The sequence below is a fragment of the Muntiacus reevesi genome, chromosome 6 (genome assembly GCF_963930625.1).
Source record: "Muntiacus reevesi chromosome 6, mMunRee1.1, whole genome shotgun sequence".
Lineage (NCBI taxonomy): Eukaryota > Metazoa > Chordata > Mammalia > Artiodactyla > Cervidae > Muntiacus > Muntiacus reevesi.
The window spans coordinates 67,341,740-67,360,599 of record NC_089254.1 but is presented as its reverse complement, the minus strand read 5'-3'; the positions used below and the strand labels follow the sequence as shown (position 1 = coordinate 67,360,599).

The 18,860-nt window shown below is 40.5% G+C and overlaps 1 protein-coding gene across 3 annotated transcripts in view; it reads right to left on the bottom strand.

Annotated features, from left to right (window-relative positions):
- The window catches only part of OSBPL3 (oxysterol binding protein like 3), a 194,276-nt gene that overhangs the window by 22,356 nt on the left and 153,060 nt on the right, over positions 1 to 18,860 (bottom strand). For all 3 annotated transcript variants that reach the window (XM_065938633.1, XM_065938632.1, XM_065938635.1), the window contains 3 exons: positions 16,527 to 16,620; positions 12,367 to 12,617; positions 8,334 to 8,471 (listed from right to left, as the gene is read on the bottom strand). In XM_065938633.1, the coding sequence (XP_065794705.1) occupies positions 8,334 to 8,471; positions 12,367 to 12,617; positions 16,527 to 16,620 (483 nt within the window). The remainder of the gene's footprint in view (positions 1 to 8,333; positions 8,472 to 12,366; positions 12,618 to 16,526; positions 16,621 to 18,860) is intronic.

Below are 18,860 nucleotides of genomic sequence, written 5' to 3'. Positions count from 1 at the left end.
AATACTCAGAGGCCTGCTTGAGGTGAACAGGTGTGGCGGAAAGTTGGGGTGACCAATCCATAACCACTGGCCTTGCTCTGAACCCTGGACTGCAGAGAGGAACATGTTTGAGGACCTCTTCTGTGGCCCTTTTCCGGTGAACAGCCGGGACAGGACGGGAGTGCAATGGTATCCACTTGGCTTGAAGAAAAGCAGGGACAAAGATGTCAACAGCGCAGCTATCTTTCAGGTCTCAATGAACATATAAACCCCAGATCCACTATGAGGTGGGAGGTGCACATTTGCGGTCCCTCGGAGGGTTTTAATTCTCACTGATCTCTTGAGAATGTGAGCTCCTCTCCATAATTATGTGCATTTCATCTCAAACACCGACTAAGAAACCTAACTCCTAAAATGCTTTTCTTCACTGTCTTTTCTTTCAACCCAACCCCCTAAAGATACATTGTATTACACAAACTGCTAAATCCTTGTCTTCTCTTCTTTCCCCATTAGGAGAACAGTGGAGTTACTTTTTAAACCTTGGGATTACACAGAAGAGGGCTTCCCTGGTGGCTCAGTGGTAAAGAATTTGCTCACCAATGCAGGAGACACAGTTTCTGTCCCTGAACTGGGAAGATTCCCCTGGAGGAGGGCATGACAACCCACTCCAGTATTCTTGCCTGGGGAATCCCATGGACAGAGAGAGGAGCCTAGCAGGCTATAGTCCACAGGGGTGCAAAGAGTGGGACATGATGTAGCAACTAAACAACAACATCATATAAAACTAAACTAGGGCAAGACAATACTGACCCCCCACTTTTTCACTCCACTTGCCTCATCCACCCCCCAGTGGAGGGGACAGGAGCTATGGAATAGCCCCCTGCCCCATAACATAGGTAGATTTTAAGTAGATTAAGTAGATTATTACAATGCAGATCATAGTCATTCCCACAGAAATAATGCAGTAAAAAATGTGAAGATCACAGCCTTGGTCAAGAGTTTGGCATTTTATAAGTCTGGCAAGTATAAGCATCAAAGCAAAATACAATACATAAAAACTAGAAATTCTTCTGTAATAATTTAAAATCCCATGAAACAAGGATATAAATATACTGTCCATATGAATTATAAAAGAAACCCTATCATATCATAAAGTATACATATGTCCCATAAAATGCAAATTTGACCTTTTTAAAACAGTTGTGTCAGATTAGTGAATCACTGCTTAGCAAAGTGCCTTTAGATGGAGTTGAAGGGATGTTTTCTGAATGCATAAATCCCAACACTGACATATCAATGATTTGGTTTCTTTCTTTCTGGCTTAAAAACACCTTTGGGAGTGATTTATTTGATGTACATGACTTTTAAGAAGTTTACAAAGCTTTCCAGGGAAACTAAATTGGTGCCTTATTTTTGTTTGATGTTTCCTTCCCACAGATATTTATTCATGAAACGTATCTGAAGACTCTGCCATGTGCTGTGTGTCAGGGAATGAGAGATTGCTCCTGGAGTCCCCCAGATCTAGAAGCTAACTGTGCAAGATCATTAATATCATCTACCGGCTGTGTGACCCTGAGGGTGTTTTTAAACCTTCTGAGCCCCCCATTACCTCATCTGTAAAACAGGACTACCACCACTGACTCTGCAAACTGAAAAAAGATACCCCCTGGAAAGTGCCAGGATCATCTGGTAGTACAGAGTCAGCAGAGATTAAATTTAAATTTTTTGTCATGAGTGGTATCTCCGCTTAGCTCTCACGGTAACCTTGTGTCTTCATTACCCTTATCTTATGAATTAGGAAACAGGGTTTTTTCCCCCCAGTCAAGAGCCTGCCCAGTGCTACACAGTTAATCACCGACGAGGGCAGCACTCTAAATTCAGGTCTTCTGACTTCAAACCCAACACTGTTTCCTGCGATGCCCCAGCGGCTCCTTGATGGCTGCTCTCGACGCTGGGCCCCGGCTCCTGCCCAAAGTCTCAGCACACTGTTCCCATCTCATGGATATTTAGAAAATGAACCTTCTGAGTTTGACCTTTCCAACCCCTCTGAGTCTTGTTTACTTCTTTGTAAAATGAGGTCTGAGAATCCCTCTGGCTTCAAGATACTATCGTTCTAACATCTGTTTTCTTTGAATCTCTGTTATCAGAGGCAGCAGTGGATGCCAGGCAATTGGAAAAGATTCTTTTAAGGCTTTGATTAATTAAAAAACCCATGAAAAGGGGGTAATTCCCAGTTAATCATTTAATTTTTATTGGTGGTAATCTCTCTAACATCTACTGGAGTAAAGAATAATGGGCACCATCTACCCTGTCTTTGCTAGTACAGGATTTAGTTGAGTTTCTCTTTTTATTACATCTTAACCCAGGCACCAAAAGGGATTAGATTTTGAGTTTGAGTCTGAACTGATTTAGACTCAAAGCAAACACTGTTAACCTGCTGACTAAACCCACTTTGGACTGTTTTTTAGTATCTCTCTCCATCACTTCCTCTCTCCCTCGATCAAATAGGAGCGATTTTTTTACTTGTAAGAACCAAACATTTAGGAAATTAGTATATATGGTTTATCATGCAAGTATTTATATGTATCTTTCTTTCTACAATCTCAAAGTCTATGAGTTTCCCTGGCAGTTAAGAATTCTTGTGATTTAGCTGAGGTCTTTCTTCACCCTGTCCTGGTGATTTTTGATTTATGCTTTCAGAATGCACTTTATATAAGAGGTGGGTGGTAAGGAGATGAGAATATGAGTATTTCAATATTTGTGTATTATGTAGGTTTTTCTTCTTCAGACTGAGAAAAATAAAACCTTAAATACATCAGTCCTGCAGCTGTCCAGAGCCGTAACTATAGAGTCCTCCTACTCTGGACGCGTCTCCCACCACAAAGGGATGCTTGTGGAAAAGAGAACAAGTGACCAGTCAAAAATCACCCAGGAAGGGGGCCAAGGCATTCATCAAACATTTCCTGATTGTCTGTGATGTATCAGGCACTATCTTAGTCACCGAGGATACAATGAAAAACAAAAGAAACAAAAATCTTTACCCTCCTGGAATTTACATTTTAGTGCAGAAATGTAATGGGTGGACAGATATAAGCACATAATTTTCCAGTGGTGACATGGGAAGGAGAATAAAGCAAGGATGAAAATGGGAGATGGTGAGTGGGAATGTCATCCTGGACAGGGTGGTTGGGGCAGGACTCTGTGATGGAAATCTCTGAGGCTAAGAGAAGTAAGACAGCCAATCACATAGATAGCCAGGGGGAGTATGTCCAGGTCAGAGGAAGCAGCCACTGTGCAGGGTTGACAGATGCTCAGAATGTTTTAGGAGGAGCAAAAAGGTCAGTGTGGCTGAAGCTGAATGAGTCAAAGTGGGAAGAGGCATGATATCTGGGGGTGTCATCTTAGAGGGCTCTGTGGGTCATAGCCAGAACTTGGGGTTTGATTCCAAGTGACTGCAGAAGTTATTAGAGACATCACTCTGGTTGCTGATGGCAGAATTGGCTGTGGGAACAAGGGACCAGAAAATGAGTCTATTGCAACAAGCCCAGTCATTGATGCCAATGGCTTGGGCTTGGTGCCTAGCACCAGTGGGGTAGCAGTGAAAATGGCTTTGGAAGGAAGACCCTGGGATTTGCTGATGAACAGGATGTGGATTATAAGAGAAAGCTACTAAGGAGGAGGCCAAGAATACTGGTCTGATTTGGGGGGCAGGGAACAGTTGCCAATTATTTTCTCTTCCCCTGAGTTCAGAGTTAAGTACTTAATTGATAAACACACGGTTTCTTAAAAAAAAAAAAAATACAGTAAGTAATAACCTAGAAATGCAGAAGCACTGGTTTGGTCACCTTACAGTTGATTTATTGCTTGTTTTACTTGAACAGTTTTGAATTTGCCCTGATAATGACTTTAAATAAGATGCTATTTTAATCAGAAGTAAATAACCCTGCCTGAGTAGATAAAAGAACCACTCAGATGGGTGATGTGAGTGTGCACAGTGGGAGGTGATAGGTATGGTATTTTTAAAGTCCAGCCAAGAATGTTTTTTCAGAATCTGACGAATAATAGAAAAGGAAGAAGAGCTGTGTCTGTGAAGCAAAGGAAAAAAGACTCCGTTTGAATCTCTTACAGTTTAGTAATTTTCAATAACTCTGCTCAGCTTTTCAATCAAAAATTCAACAGTCACGGCTGAAATGCTGAAAATGACTTGAACAATGATCTGATAGCTGAAGTTCCTGGTAATCAGGAAAAGCCACGTTCAGACAATAGCTTAACTGCATATCCTTTATGGACACCAAACTGTTCCCAAAGGTACAGAAAAAAGAAGCAAAGTGAACTGAAATGACTTTTCTGATCAGTCTAGTCCCTGATGAAACTCCAACCAGGCTGCCCGAGAACCAATGAGGAAGAACCTGCTGGCCGGACCCCTGGTCCCTGAGAACGGAAAGGAAGCCCTTTCCTTCTGGATTCTCCCTTTTCTGGGCTTATTTAGAAAACCAAGGCTGAATCAGATTTCTTGGCAGAAAGGAAACCCCTCCCCTGAGAAGGTGGAACAGTCGGAGGTTAGCACATGTGACGGGAATGTTTATGACTGATTCCTGAATGTTCCTTGTTCACAAAGGCCACTGCCCAGCCCACAATGAGAGTTAAGAACACATTTCTATGTGAGTTTGCAGGATGAAAGGTTTACTTGACAATGACAGGCAAAATCCCATAGTCTGAACAGAGTACAAAAGGCTGTTTTCACATGGGCAGCTGATGACTCTGGCAGCTCTGAGCACGGTAACTAAACTTACACAAGACATACCAAAAAAAAGTAAGGGAGAGAGGATGCTGGAATAGAAACAAAGGGTGTTAGCTGAGGACCACTAAAAGGCACTGATGGGCTAGCTTTGATTTTCTCATCTGTAATTGACCCTTGCCTCACTGGCCACAAAGGGTTATTGTGAAGATCAAACAAGATCTTGATCAAGTTTGAAAAACATAAATCACCTTGCAAGCACCATACTAGTTAATTAGGAGGAAAATTTGAACAGCAAGTGCTTTCTCTCGTTTCTGACTGCATGAGTCATTTTGATATTGCATTTTTGGGCTTTTTACGTGAAAGACAATATAAAGAGGACAAGCTTCCATGTAGCTGAACTCTGTGAAGTAGCAGTTACTTCAACTTCCTTAGCTACCGACAACTCCAAACATTTCCCCATCCCCACCAAAACCACAAGCAAATGAAATCCCAGGGCTTGGAGGAAATGGATAAAAATCACTTTCCAAATCACCCAATCCTGTTGTCTAGAAAACTCAGTAGAAAAGCCGAGTGATCTGTTTTTTTCTAGGTCCTTTCACCTGGAGATATCTCCATCAGTGTCCTCCTTAGACTAGAGTTCCACCCCAAAATATTAATTCAGGGGTTCTGTTCAGTTTATTACATCAGTCATTCAACACCTCTACTCATTGTAGAGAAGTACAAGAAAGCAAAGAAGCCCCCAAACTCTGAAAGCTGCAGTCCATCACCTACACATATGGACAAGGGTGGAGTCATGCTATCTCCATAACAGAACGTCTTCTAGGCTAGAAGCAGAAAGAGCCAGACTGGCAGGTACCATTCTATAAAACAGAATAAATGCTCAGGCACTCTCTTTAGATGTGTTAAATTAGAAAGCCTTCATGCACAACAAGTAGGCTGGTCAATATAACCAACAAGGCCAAGAGAGGGAGTAGAGAAGGCTGAACTGATGTATTGCCTGCTGGCTGGGAAAGGAGGACCCTGGTCAAAACCCTTTCCACTCCTGGGGCAGCAGACAGCCTGGCACATTGAATTAATCAGTTACCTCTCCGTCTCACTGTACACTTATGTGATGACCACATTTTGTCTTCCTTAAGAAATCTGTCTATGGGAAAACATCCCTGGTCAGGCTGACCAAAGCCATCTGGTCCCCATGGCAAGTCTATTTTATATTCTAAAGGCATAGGGTAGTATTCTGATTTATAGACTAGACTCTTATAAACTTAGCTAGTGTGATTCTGTCCCTGAGAGACTCACTCATACTCAGATGTATTAAAAGACTCAACTACCTATGCCATAAGGCTAAATTCCAGACAGATGATGTGGCTCCCTCATGATCAGGATGGTGGTATTCCCACGGTGAAGCCGGCTGTGAGGACTCCCGGCAGCCTCCTGGATGACTTTCTGTCAGAGACAGCAGTGACATTATGCCACTTTGGAACCATTTGAATCAGTAGAGTAGACATAGGATATATTTTTTCAACACTCTTCTAACTGTTCATAAACACTGGGTATTAAAAAGCATTTTAAAAGTTGCCTCTCAGTATAAGAGCAATAATCAGGTACTGAATGTGCTTCACATATCAGTGTGCTATTTAACTTATCCTTTCTGCAGCCTATGAACTAAGCATGATCATCCCTATTTTACAGATAAATAACTGAGGTTTAGAAAGTTTAAGTAGCTCATACAAGGCCACACAGTGGTGGGGTTAGAATGAAAACAGTCCATATTACACCCAGCACGCCCTATGCTACTAACAATGACCAGATCTCTTTCTTATTTATTTCCTTGGGATCCATTTCATGGAACTAAAGACTAAATTATGTAACTCTTTCCATCTCTGTGCACACACGTCCAGGGGCTCCCTTTTCTTTCTCCCTGCCACCACAGGGGAGCCACAGATCCCAAATCAGCCCTGCCCCGTAAGGGGCTCGTGGAATTGAAGCTCAGTTTTACACAAGTGCATGTTACTACTCTTTTCTTCTACCTATTCATCCCATCCTGATTGTCTGTTATAGTCTGGAGCTATTTTTGGCCTTTGTTTTTTCACATGAGTGCATAGAATACCATGGTAACCAAATTATATTTTCATGTATTCGCATTCCATTTTAGGTTTAGTGTTTAAATAACCCAGTTGAATTTGAATCACATTATCTTACCCTTTAACTACTGATTTAAATCCCTACTGTTTGAATATCAGTGTTTAATTTCTTGTTTTAACTGTTAACCAGAAAAAATTGACAATGTGCTTTGGGATTGTTGTCTAATCATTTTGAGTTTCAGAGAATGCTGCTCATAATTCACGGTTAAGGCCATCACCATCTTCATAAGACTCTCAGTCACACCATCCTCCCCTTCTCACTCCCATAATACCAGTCCACTTATAAAGAAGCCCACTTATAAAGAAGGCACCAAGATAATAGGAGGAAAATCAAGTTTTAGCAACTCATCCTTTTATCCTCAGTTTTCTAAGAATTGGGAGGGAATCAATGATGTTTCATGTTCCCAGGCTAACATTTAGGGATAGACATGTTGAGGTGCTGCCTTAAGGAGATGGGAGAGACGTGGTCTTTATTTTCAGTTAAGTTGCACTCTATTTCAGCTAGACAATTCCTTACTGACAGATATTGTGGATGTCCCCAACATTCCACTACTGCAAGTTATGCTGTTATAGGTCAATAAGGATAGCAAACCCTCACGTAACACTTCCTACTTCAAGGATAAGTGCTCTCAGAGCTTTGTAGAGAATAACTCATTTGATCATTGCAAAAACCATCTGAGTCTGTACCATTATCCTCATCACCACTTTACAGAGGAAACTGAAGTATAGAGAGCTTAAGGAACTTGCCCTTGGTTGCAAACCTAGTGAGAGAGAAAGCTGAGACTGGAATCTAGGCTGGCTGAGTCCGGAGATACATTTCTTGAATATTACCCCCTGCTAACACAGGTGGGAAGGGTCTTGTGGAACTGAAGGGAACTCAGGCTGTGTGAGCATAAGGCTTGTCCATCTATTAGCTGAGGGACAGGCATTCTTGTCTGCCTCTGGCCCATCACCCAATACAGTACCCCAGCACCTAAAACAATGCTAGGCATGTGGTATAATCTCGAGAAGTATTTATGGATGGAATGAATAAATATACGAATGAATGATTTCTCTTAAATCAAAACCAAGAATATAATGCATTTATTTGGTGCTCCTGCTTCTGATGGCAGTGCTCCTGTTTTAGAATGGTGATGTCAGCAAGCTAGGCTGCACACTTTAAATCTCTTAACTTGCAGTTTGGGCAAATGCTCTGTGCTTTAAAAATTCCTCTCTGCTACAAGTTTAAACAGAAAGAGCTGTAGAGATGCACACAGCCAAGTGAGCCCAAGCCTGGCTAGCGCCTTTAAGCCCATGGGTGGAGGCAAGGTTTCAGTGGAAGGAAACCGATCTCTCTCTTTATGTGTAGAAGCACTATAATTATCTGTGACTGGGAAGCTACTGACAGGTGGGAAATAAATATTTCAAAAGCCTGCTTAATGGGAGACATGAGCAACTTCTCCCAACAAACAAAAAAAAGGGTGTATACCTACCTGTTCTGAAAAAAACTGGAAGCCCTTGTCCTCACGAAGACACTCATACGTTTCTCCAAGGACTGGATTAAAAGGCTTACTCCCGGCACGGAAGTAGCTAGACGCATATGCAGACACGGCAAAGGCTGCCACGTACACCTAGGAAAAGGGGAAGAACCTGGTCATTCCTCCATCACAAAGAAACTTATTTTCACAAAGACATGAACAAAATATAGCTTCTCTTTTTCTCTTTCTTGTTTATTTCAAAAAGGCAATGATTTGTCCCTGGTTTAATGACACCCAAACGGACTTTGGTTTCAAGTTGTGGGTTTTAAATAGTGTTCATTTTGGCCCCAGGGACAAATGAATCAGATTGTCCATTTGGTTTGATGCCTGCATGTGGATAGAGGCTTTCAAGATGGTGAGTCAGTCCCTATAAATCTGCCACTATCTGACAATCCTGACGTTGTGCTAAGGTTCTGGAGGAGGAGAGGGACAAACAACATTAAAGAAGTCAAACTTCCCTCAAGATACAGGAGTAAGTCACAGGGAAATCTGCTCAATACTCTGTAATAACCTAAATGGGAAAAGAACTTGAAAAAGAATCAATACATATATTATGTGTATAACTGAGTCACTTTAGGGTACACCTGAGACTAACAAAACACTGTTAATCAACAGTGTTGATTACTCCAACATAAAAATTTTTTTAAGAATAAGCATCCTAAGTTTAACCATTCGCAACTTGGTATGGTAGAAACCAAAAAAACTCATCTGACCAAAAAAAAAAAAAATCTGTGCGAGTCATTTCCTGAGCCTGGGTAATGAGTCATAGGACAGAACACAGTAGCTTTCAAGAAGTTTTGTTTTTCTTGGAGGAAAAGTGAGAACTCAAAAAAGCAAAAGAAAGGACTTCGCTGGTGGTCCACTGGATAAGATTCCATGCTTCCAATGCATGGGTCATGGGTTCAATTCCTGGTTGGGGGAACTAAGATCCTAAATGCCACATGGCATGGTAAAAAAAAAAAAAAAAAATTTAAAAGGAAAATTATAGGTGAATATGAAATGAGAAAAATCTTATTGGCCCTGGCTGTGAGGGTCTCAGTGTTCTGCCCAGCTCCCCTTTCAGGGCACTGAAGAGCCACAGTACGCCCACCTCATTTCATTGTGAGTTATAGTGCTCTGCAGAAACTGCGATGTTTATAAATTGAAGCTTTATGGCAACTTTGCAGCAAGTAAGTCTGTTGCTGCCATTTTTTCAACAGCATTTGCTCACTTCCTGCCTTTGTGCCACATTTTGGCAATTCTCACGATATTTCAAATTTTTTCTTTAGCAGTGAAGCATTTTCAAAATTAAGGTATGTGAGTGAAAGTCGCTCATTTGTGTCTGACTCTTTGCAACCTCATGGACAAGACAGTCTATGGAATTCTCCAGGCTAGAATACTGGAGTAGGTAGCCTTTTCCTTCTCCAAGGGATCTTCCCAACTCAGGGTCTCCCACATTGCAGGCAGATTCTTTACCAGCTGAGCCACTAGGGAAGTCCGAGAACACTGGAGTGGGTAGCCTATCCCTTCTCCAAAGGATCTTCCCAACCTAGGAATCAAACCGGGGTCTCCTGCATGGGTTAAGAATTTGCCTGCAGTGCAGGAGACCCTTGTTTGATTCCTGGGTCAGAAAGATCTCCTGGAGAAGGGATAGGCTACCCACTCCAGTATTCTGGCCTGGAGAATTCCATGGACTGTATAGTCCGTCGGGTTGCAAAAAGTTGGACATGACTGAGCGACTTTCACTTGATGTTAAAAATTAAGGTATATATATTGCTTTTTAGATACAAAGTTATTGCATACTTAATAGACTAAGTATGGTGTAAACATAAGTTTTATATGCACTGGGAAACCAAGAAACTCATGCAACTCACTTTATTGTAATACTTGCTTTATTGAAGCAGTCTGGAACCAAATACACAATATCTCTGAGGTGTGTCTGTATTCTTTTGGTTTTTTGAGAGGGAGGCGGGCAAAAAAATTAAACCTAAGTAGCAATAGCAAATTTTCCTTTCTAATACTGAGTAACAATCTCAATGTTTCCTCTTATCTGCTTATTTCATAAAGTTTCTTATATTGGGGGGAAAAGCTGGGTACCTTTCATAAGTGTTCACTAGTCACATAATTTTCAATGCCTTTTACAAACTGGACCCACCTTACCACCTCACACTAGAGTGTATAGAACACTCTAAAGTAGCTGGAGAGCTTATTAAAATCAACTTGTGCTCAGTTCAGAGTGTTCTTGAAACCCGGGTATCTGTTCCTCTCTCTGCTTCCTCAGATGTCTGTTTTCTGATTAGCAGCAAGGTCACACGTCTATATGGAATGTTGAGTCAACCCTGAATCACCTTCATAATTTAATATAACACATGTTGAAAAGAACCTGGAATCATTCATGATGCAGGGAGAGGAGTAAGGGAGGGAGCAGGCAAAACAAAGCATCTTCCTTGTGGGCTGGCAACATGAGAGAGAATCTCTGCAGGGGTACAGTCAACCCTCATATTTGGAGCAGCAAACCTATTACATGGGCTAGGTTCTTCCCTAATGCTTTTCTGAACTTTCCTTTCTTAATGTGTCAGTGCCTTTCCTCAAACTTCTTCTCAAGGTCAAATGACTCCAATCAATCAGCTGACATCCTAAGGGTCTCTAAATTGCTACAAAAATTAAACACCTTTAAAAATGCTTTCATCTTCAAAGTCAATCATGCTCTTTAAAGAAAAGCACTGTCCAGGAATGATAACTTTGAACACTTTCCTTGGAAGCTATTTACCTCCCTTTGTTAATAGAAATTCTCTGGGGGAAGAGTAACAAAGAAGACAGAAAATAAACAGCTTGTTTTTCTCTGCTACTCCTACTATCATTAGCATCAAAAAAGAAAATCTCTTTGATGGGAGAAGTCCCTGGAGATAGTATGGGATGAGATGGGAAGTCTCTTTCAACCAGGAGTTAAGATTTCCCCTTAATCCTCAAATTACTGAAGAAATTGAAGTTTTAACGAGAGTTTAAACTGCAGAATGTGCACAATTTAGAAAACAAAGGCATCCTACACCAGTGAAAGGGTGATGTCTGTCTAGGTCCCTAGGGCTGGAGGTGAGCCCTCCGATTCAGCCAATCAGCAAATGCCCAGGACAGAGATGCTGAATGTGGGGGAGGACACTGATGTGCCAGCATCCCACACAATGAGCTTTCTGTTGAGCAGGTAGCATACCAGAAGGCAAAAAGAGGAAGAGGCACTCAGTTTTGAAGAGCAAATAGCCACAGTCACAGGAAAGGGTTGAGTTGGCCACAATCTTATCACCAAGGTACCCCTGTCCTCTGTCCCCACAGGACAGGGAAAGGATGAGAAATTCTTGGAGGCCCCTTTATTGGAAGCCCCATTATTTGATTAGAACTGATACTAACTAGAGAAGAGAAGATCAATTTTTCTAGGACAATTTTTATTCTTTAACTTATTCTATAAAAGAAGTGGGGAAGGGGAATCAACTATACTCTGATAAAAATTGATTTAAAAATAGTAGCAGGGGGAGAAGAATCTTTCTGATGTGAAAACCTCTTCTGTGACTGAATGATACTTTCCAAAAATTCAGGGGCTGATGGGACAATTTCAAAAATAAACCAAAACCTTCTCATGGGAAATTTACCCTGGAAAAAACAAAAAAGAGCTCAAAAAATTAAATTCTCCCCACTCAGAGTAGTAAAAATAAACATTCAGACAGTCCTCAAGACATGTTTTCCAGCCAGGCAATATCAGAACAATCACATGGAAGGTTCTGGAGAAAGAGGAAGCCCAAAACCACAGAGCAGAACTACCCTCAGGCAGCGGCTGTTACAGGGAAGCCGCCCTCAATGGCCATTCCTGACCAGGTGACTGAAAGCAGCCAGGCGGAGGGGACGCGGAGGTGGCCGGGACATGAGCCTCTCTGATGGGCAATCCAGGTGGAAAGCGGAGGACAGGTGCCCGCAGCTCAGCTGCGAAGGCGGGCGGTGAGGGGGCGGGGTGCGCGCTCACCATCCTCTCCAGGGCGCTGGGCAGCTGGGCGGCCTTGTCCAGGAGCTCACTGTATTCCAGCTCCTCGCAGAGCCTCTGCAGCGTGTTGAGGGGCTCATTGAGCTCCACCGGCATGGCCACCTTAGACAGGTCCTTCCCGATGTTGTTTCGCAGGATGTTCCACAAGCTGACGTTACTGGCCTTGGGGCACGGCGCTGGCAGGCACGTCCTTCTTTTGGACTTGGCTTCCCCCCCACTATCGATCACTGGCCCTGAAAGGGAAATCAGCCTGGTTGCCTTATAAGGATTTTCATTGTATTTTACTACTGAAAAGGAAAAAGAATTCCACCTTACCGAGCAAGTATGCGGTACTGTTAACCTCAATTATCCAGATTACGACTAAAAGTCAGACAATATAAAGAATCTTGAGTAGCTGAATGGAGCACCCAAAATTATAAACACTAAAATTCATGGACTTTCTTCACAGGGAGGTCTTCATGCTACTGCTCAAAAGCTAGTTCTTCAGAGTTCATACACACTGAGGATAATCCTGGAAACTAAACTGCTATGCCCAGAGTAGGTTATTTCTAATCTCCTTAAACCGTTTAAAAGCAGTTTATGTTCTGATAAGAATTTATTACAATCTTTTAAAAGATTATTTCAAATTCTGATAAAACAATTGTGCATATTACAGGAAAATTATAAAGGAAATAAAAGTCATCCATTATCCCACCACCTAGAAATAGTAGTCATTTATATTGGAGCATTTTCATTTACTCTTTTCTCCATACAGTTCACAATGTTTGTAGAGTTTAATGCTTTGCTTAATCAGTTAAAATAAATATTTTTCTATGCTACCCAGAATTCTTCTAAAACAATTTTAATGAATGTAAAACAATTCCATGCTATGTATAAGCCATAATTTTTTAAAATCATCCATCTATTGGTGGAATTCTAGATTTGTTTCAATGTTTTGCTATGATGCAAAAAAAGCTAGTTAATGTACATGTTCTTAGATATTTGATTATATCTGATTATTTTCTAAGGACATAAAGAAGTGGGATTATTATGTCGAAGAACTCAAACATTTTTAGACTTCTGATTCATGTGAGCATACTGCTCTTCAAAATTTCCCATTTATCAGCAAGCATGTACCAGGGTCCGTGTTCTGATGTCATTCTAGGCTTGTCAGCATTCATTTTGAATTTCTAGCAAGTCATTAGGTGGACAGTGTCATCTCCTTGTTTTAACTTACATTAAAAAAATTTACTTTTGTGACTTGGAATGTTTTCATGAATATTCTTTTCTGAATTGTCTGCTTTCCTATTCATATATTAAGACATAACCTTTTGTTTTTATATTTGCTTTACAATGTAATTGCCACTTGACATTTATCTTCACATTTGGCCTACACATCTTTTTAAGTGAATGAAACATTTACGTCTTAGGTATTTACACACATCAATTGTTTCGTTGTGACAACTTCCATTACTTTATGCTCTGAAATTCTTGTCCCAACACAACACAACCTATTTTCAAAAGAAACCTTTTGCATTACACCAACATATGAGAAAACGGCATTTTATTTTAAAGCCAATCACTCTGAATAATGAGGCTGCTTTGATGAACAGGAGAATATGAAAGTGAGTGAGGTCATACTCTGAAGTCTCATATTAATCTAAACATGCAATTAATTCTGAATTTGTTTCAGTTGCTCAACATGGGCAAAAATCAACAGTTGCAAATGATAAAAGTCTTTAAAAACTGTGTTCCCTGTAATCTCAAAATACTTTGTTTTAAAGAATATTACCCTACTACTAGAGAAGACTCTTGAGAGTCCCTTGGACAGCAAGGAGATCAAACCAGTCAATCCTAAAGGAAATCAACCCTGAATATTCATTGGAAGGACTGATGCTGAACCTCCAATAGTTTGACCACCTGATGCAAAGAGCCTGCTTATTGGAAAAGATCCTGATGCTGGGAAAGATTGAGTGCAGGAGAAGTGGGTGACAGAGGACGAGATGGTTGGCTGGCATCACCATCGACAGACATGAGTCTGAGAAAACTCTGGGAGATAGTAAAGGAAAGAGAAGATTGGCATGCTCCAGTCCATGGGGCTGCAAAGAGTCAGACATGACTTAGCAACTGAACAATACTACTGCTAATAATAATGGCTAATACATGCCTAGTTTTTTACTCTGTGACAGTGTTTCAAGCACTTTACATATATTATTTCACTTATCCTTTGCAACAACCTCTTGAGATAAACGTATTATTAGCCCCATTTTACAAATGAAGAAAACTGAGGCACAGAGAACTTGAGAAACGTGCCCTAGAACACATAACCAGTGAGTGGCAGAGCTGGGATTAACTGAGGAAATCCAGTTCCTAAATCTATATTCCTAACCACTGAACCTCCACACAGCACCCAATGCAGTGACAGAACCAAACATGTGCAGACTGATTTGGGCAGGTCGGGGAGGGGTATAAATTAATAGGAAACACTCTAAATATCTAACTTTTACTAAGGGTTCAAAGAAATTCTAGTGTGGTAATTTATCAAGACCTGGATCCAATTCTATTTCCTTCTGTAGGAAATATTGTGTCCTAAGATGCAAAGGTTATTGCTATATACAATCTTTTCAGCAGAGTACTGATATGTAGAGATCTAATCTTCTAATTATTGCCAAAGAAGAAAACTGGGTTTGGCCCAGTGTTTGTTCAAGCTAAGAAAACATTGGTCAGTAATCTAGCAACATGACTGCGGAAAAGAGAGAGAACTGGCCTTCACCTCTTACATGCTTTCCCTGGCTGGTGTCAACTCAGCACAGCTGTGGTCTTAGGTCCTTGAGCAAGTCCTCTGTTCCTAACTTTGACCTCTGAACCCTCTATCCCTCGGTTCCCCTTGGGATCCTCCCTAAGGCCTCAGATAGAAGGAGACTTTGGTGTTTGTCTGTCTTCTGCATCCACAGTGAGGGTTCCCATTCAGTGTGGGTGTTGTTTGCTAAGGAAATAACTGATGCTTTCTCATTTCTCTTTTAGTTCACCTCCTTGTTTTTTTACAAAAACAAGTAGCATATGAACTTGCTCCTATATGACTGGTCTTTACCTTTGAATCACTGGTTCTCAGACTTTTCCACCAAAGGGTTAATCTCTCCAGAAACAATTCAGGAATGACACAGAGCATAATGAGCTTCTGACTTCTAGCAGGTATGATGCTGGAAGGATGTTCTTCCAGAAGACTGTAGAATTACCTGTCTTTTTTGTAATCCTTCAAAGAGCAGGCTCTTTGGCATTCAGATAACAACTCATCATCATCATATTTCACATGTACATACTGAGCTGTGAATCACTGAAACATCAAAAAGGACCTGACATGGTCCTTGTCCTCCATGTAGATATGAAAAGAGGTGGTGTTCTGGCATAGATAAGCCTACAGACCCCAGGCACACTGCGTACCAAAACCGGTAGTATTTGATGCTACAGGACTCATATAAAAACCCGTTTAGTGGGCAGATTCTTCTTAAGGTAGGTCAGCTTCCTAAATAAACTTTAGCCTGCTTACTCCTAGATCAGAGCTGTTTGGAGACAGCAGATACTCCAGGTACTCCACAGTTCCAACTCACACTTTCTGGTCATTATTTTCACTCTTGAGATTAACCAGAAATAAAGGGACATCTTAGGGTACCTGAAGCCCTACCCCCAAGGACATAGCTCTTTGCTACTCTCCAATGAGTTATCTTGAAGAATCTGAAACTAAATTAGCATTTAGACCAGACCTTTTACAATACAAGTCCTACAGCATGCCTAGACTATAAAAGTCACTAGATACCTGAAGGCAAAAAGCTATATTCTAATATGTTTACAGAAAGTTTAACCCCACAAGGAGCATCTGTTATATTAATCTTTGATATTCCTGTGATAATTCATATGCCCTTACTTTATAAAATAGAAATCTGCATGAGCAGACAAATTTATGTGAATGAATACATATTTCACATGAGTGCCATGTTTCCACCTAGATTATAAAACCGTTGAGGGTGGCAAGCATGTCTGGAGTTTCTAATGTAGAACGTGCTCCATTCTCTGTCTGCAGCAGGTACTCCATATACACTTACCAGTATTCTGCAAAGATCCAAACACTCAAATAACAGTTTGAGATCAAATAATTTAAATCTTACCCAAAGTTTGTCTCTCATTATCCAAATCATTACTGAGATTGTCTAAGGAAAGGTTGTCACTTATGTCACTGACATATGAATCATCTTCAGAAATCTATGGAAAAAAGGAAATAATATACATTAGAGTAAACAAGCCAGATTTCATAAAACCTTTACTTCAAATAATCAAATATCTTTAACCATACATTATAAATCTATAGAAATAATTTTGGGTGCTGTTTTCATTAAGCCCCATACACCAGTCTGCCTAGAAGGTGTTGACAGAAAATATGTTTTTAAAATTCTTACACGCTCTTGATTCATTCTGACAAGGACAACATAAGTAAATTCCAGATTTTAGTCATTATAAAAATTCTTATTAATTCAGACTGCTTTTATAGAATTTGTTAGCATTTGAGTAGAATGAGTTAAATTTGTCTTTTAACTATTTGTGAATAGAAGAATCTTCTATGGCTATGAATAGATAAATAATATTAGTACTTACAGTGGTTTTCCCCCACTTTCTTTAGTTTAAACCACTAGGCCATTCAGGTATGACCTAAATCAAATCCCTTATGATTATAAGCAGGTGATGAACAGATTCAAGAGAAGAGGTTCATAACATCATACAGGAGGCAGTGACCAAATCCATAACAAAGAAAAAGAAATGCAAGAAGGCAAAATGTCAGAATTCTCTACAAATAGCTGAGGAAATAAGAGAAGTGAAAAGCAAGGGAGAAAGGCAAAGATATACCCAACTGAATGCAGAGTTCCAGAGAATAGCAAGGAGAGATAAGAAGGACTTCTTAAATGAACAATACAAAGAAACAGGAAAACAATAGAATCGGAAAAACTAGAGCTCTCTTCAAGAAAATTCGAGGTATCAAAGGAACATTTCACGCAAGGATGGACATGATAAAGAACAGAAATGGTAAGGACCTAACAGAGATTAAGAAGAGGTGGCAAGAATACACAGAAGAGCTATACAAAATAGGTCTTAATGACTCAGATAACCATCACGGTGTGATCACTCACCTAGTGCCAGACATCTTAGAGTGTGAAGTCAAGTGGGCCTTAAGAAGCATTACTACAAACAAAGCTAGCAGAGGTGATGGAATCGTAGCTGAACTATTCAAAATCCTAAAAGATGATGCTATTAAAGCATCACACTCAATAGGTCTGCAAGTTTGGAAAACCCAGCAGTTGCCACAGGACTGGGAAAGGTCTGTCTTCATGCCAATTCCAAAGAAAGGAAGTGCTAAAGAATGTTCAAACTACCGGACACTTCCCATGCTCGTAAGGTTATGCTCAAAATCCTTCAAGCGAGGCTTCAGCAGTACTTGAACTGAGAAATTTCAGATGTACAAGTTGGGTTTAGAAAAGGCAGAGGAACCAGAGATCAAATTGCCAATATTTGGTAGATCATAGAGAAGGCAAGGGAATTCCAGAAAAACATCTACTTCTGTTTCATTGACTAGCAAAGGCCATAGATTGTGTGGATCACAACAAACTATGGAAAATTTTTTAAGAGATGGGAATACCAGACCATCTTACCTATCTCCTGGGAAACCTGTATGTGGGTCAAGAAGCAACCATTAGAACCTTATATAGAACAACTGACTGGTCCAAAATTGGTAAAGGAGTACATCAAGGCTGTATATTGTTACCTTGCTTATTTAACTTATATGCGGAGTATATCAATGCAAGATGCTGGGGTTGATGAGTTACAAGCTGAAATCAAGATTGTTGGAAGAAATTATCAACAACTTCAAATATGCAGATGATAAAGTGAAGAGGAACTAAAGAGCCTCTTGATGAAGGTGAAAGAAGAGAGTGAAAAAGTTGGCTTAAAACTCAACATTTAAAAATCTAAGATAATGGCATCTGGTTATATCACTCCATGGCAAATAGAAGGGGAAAAAGTAGAAGCAATGACAGACTTTCTCTTCTTGGGCTCCAAAATCACTGTGGATGGTGTCTTCCAAGAAGACACTTGCTTCTTGGAAGGAAAGCTACAACAAACCTAGATATTATATTAAAAAGCAAACACACCACTTTGCCAACAAAGAAAGCTCATACAGTCAAAGCGATGGTCTTTCCAGGAGTCATGTATGGATGTGTCATACATGTATGGATTGGACAATAAAAAAGGCTGAGCACCAAAGAACTGATGCTTTGGAATTGTGGTGCTTGAGAGTCCCCTGGACTGCAAAGAGATCAAACCAGTCAATCTTTAAGGAAATAAACCCTGAATATTCACTGGAAGGACTGATGCTGAAGCTGAACTTGAATACTTCGGCCACCTGATGTGAACAGCTGACTCATTGGAAAAGACCCTGATTCTGGGGAAGACTG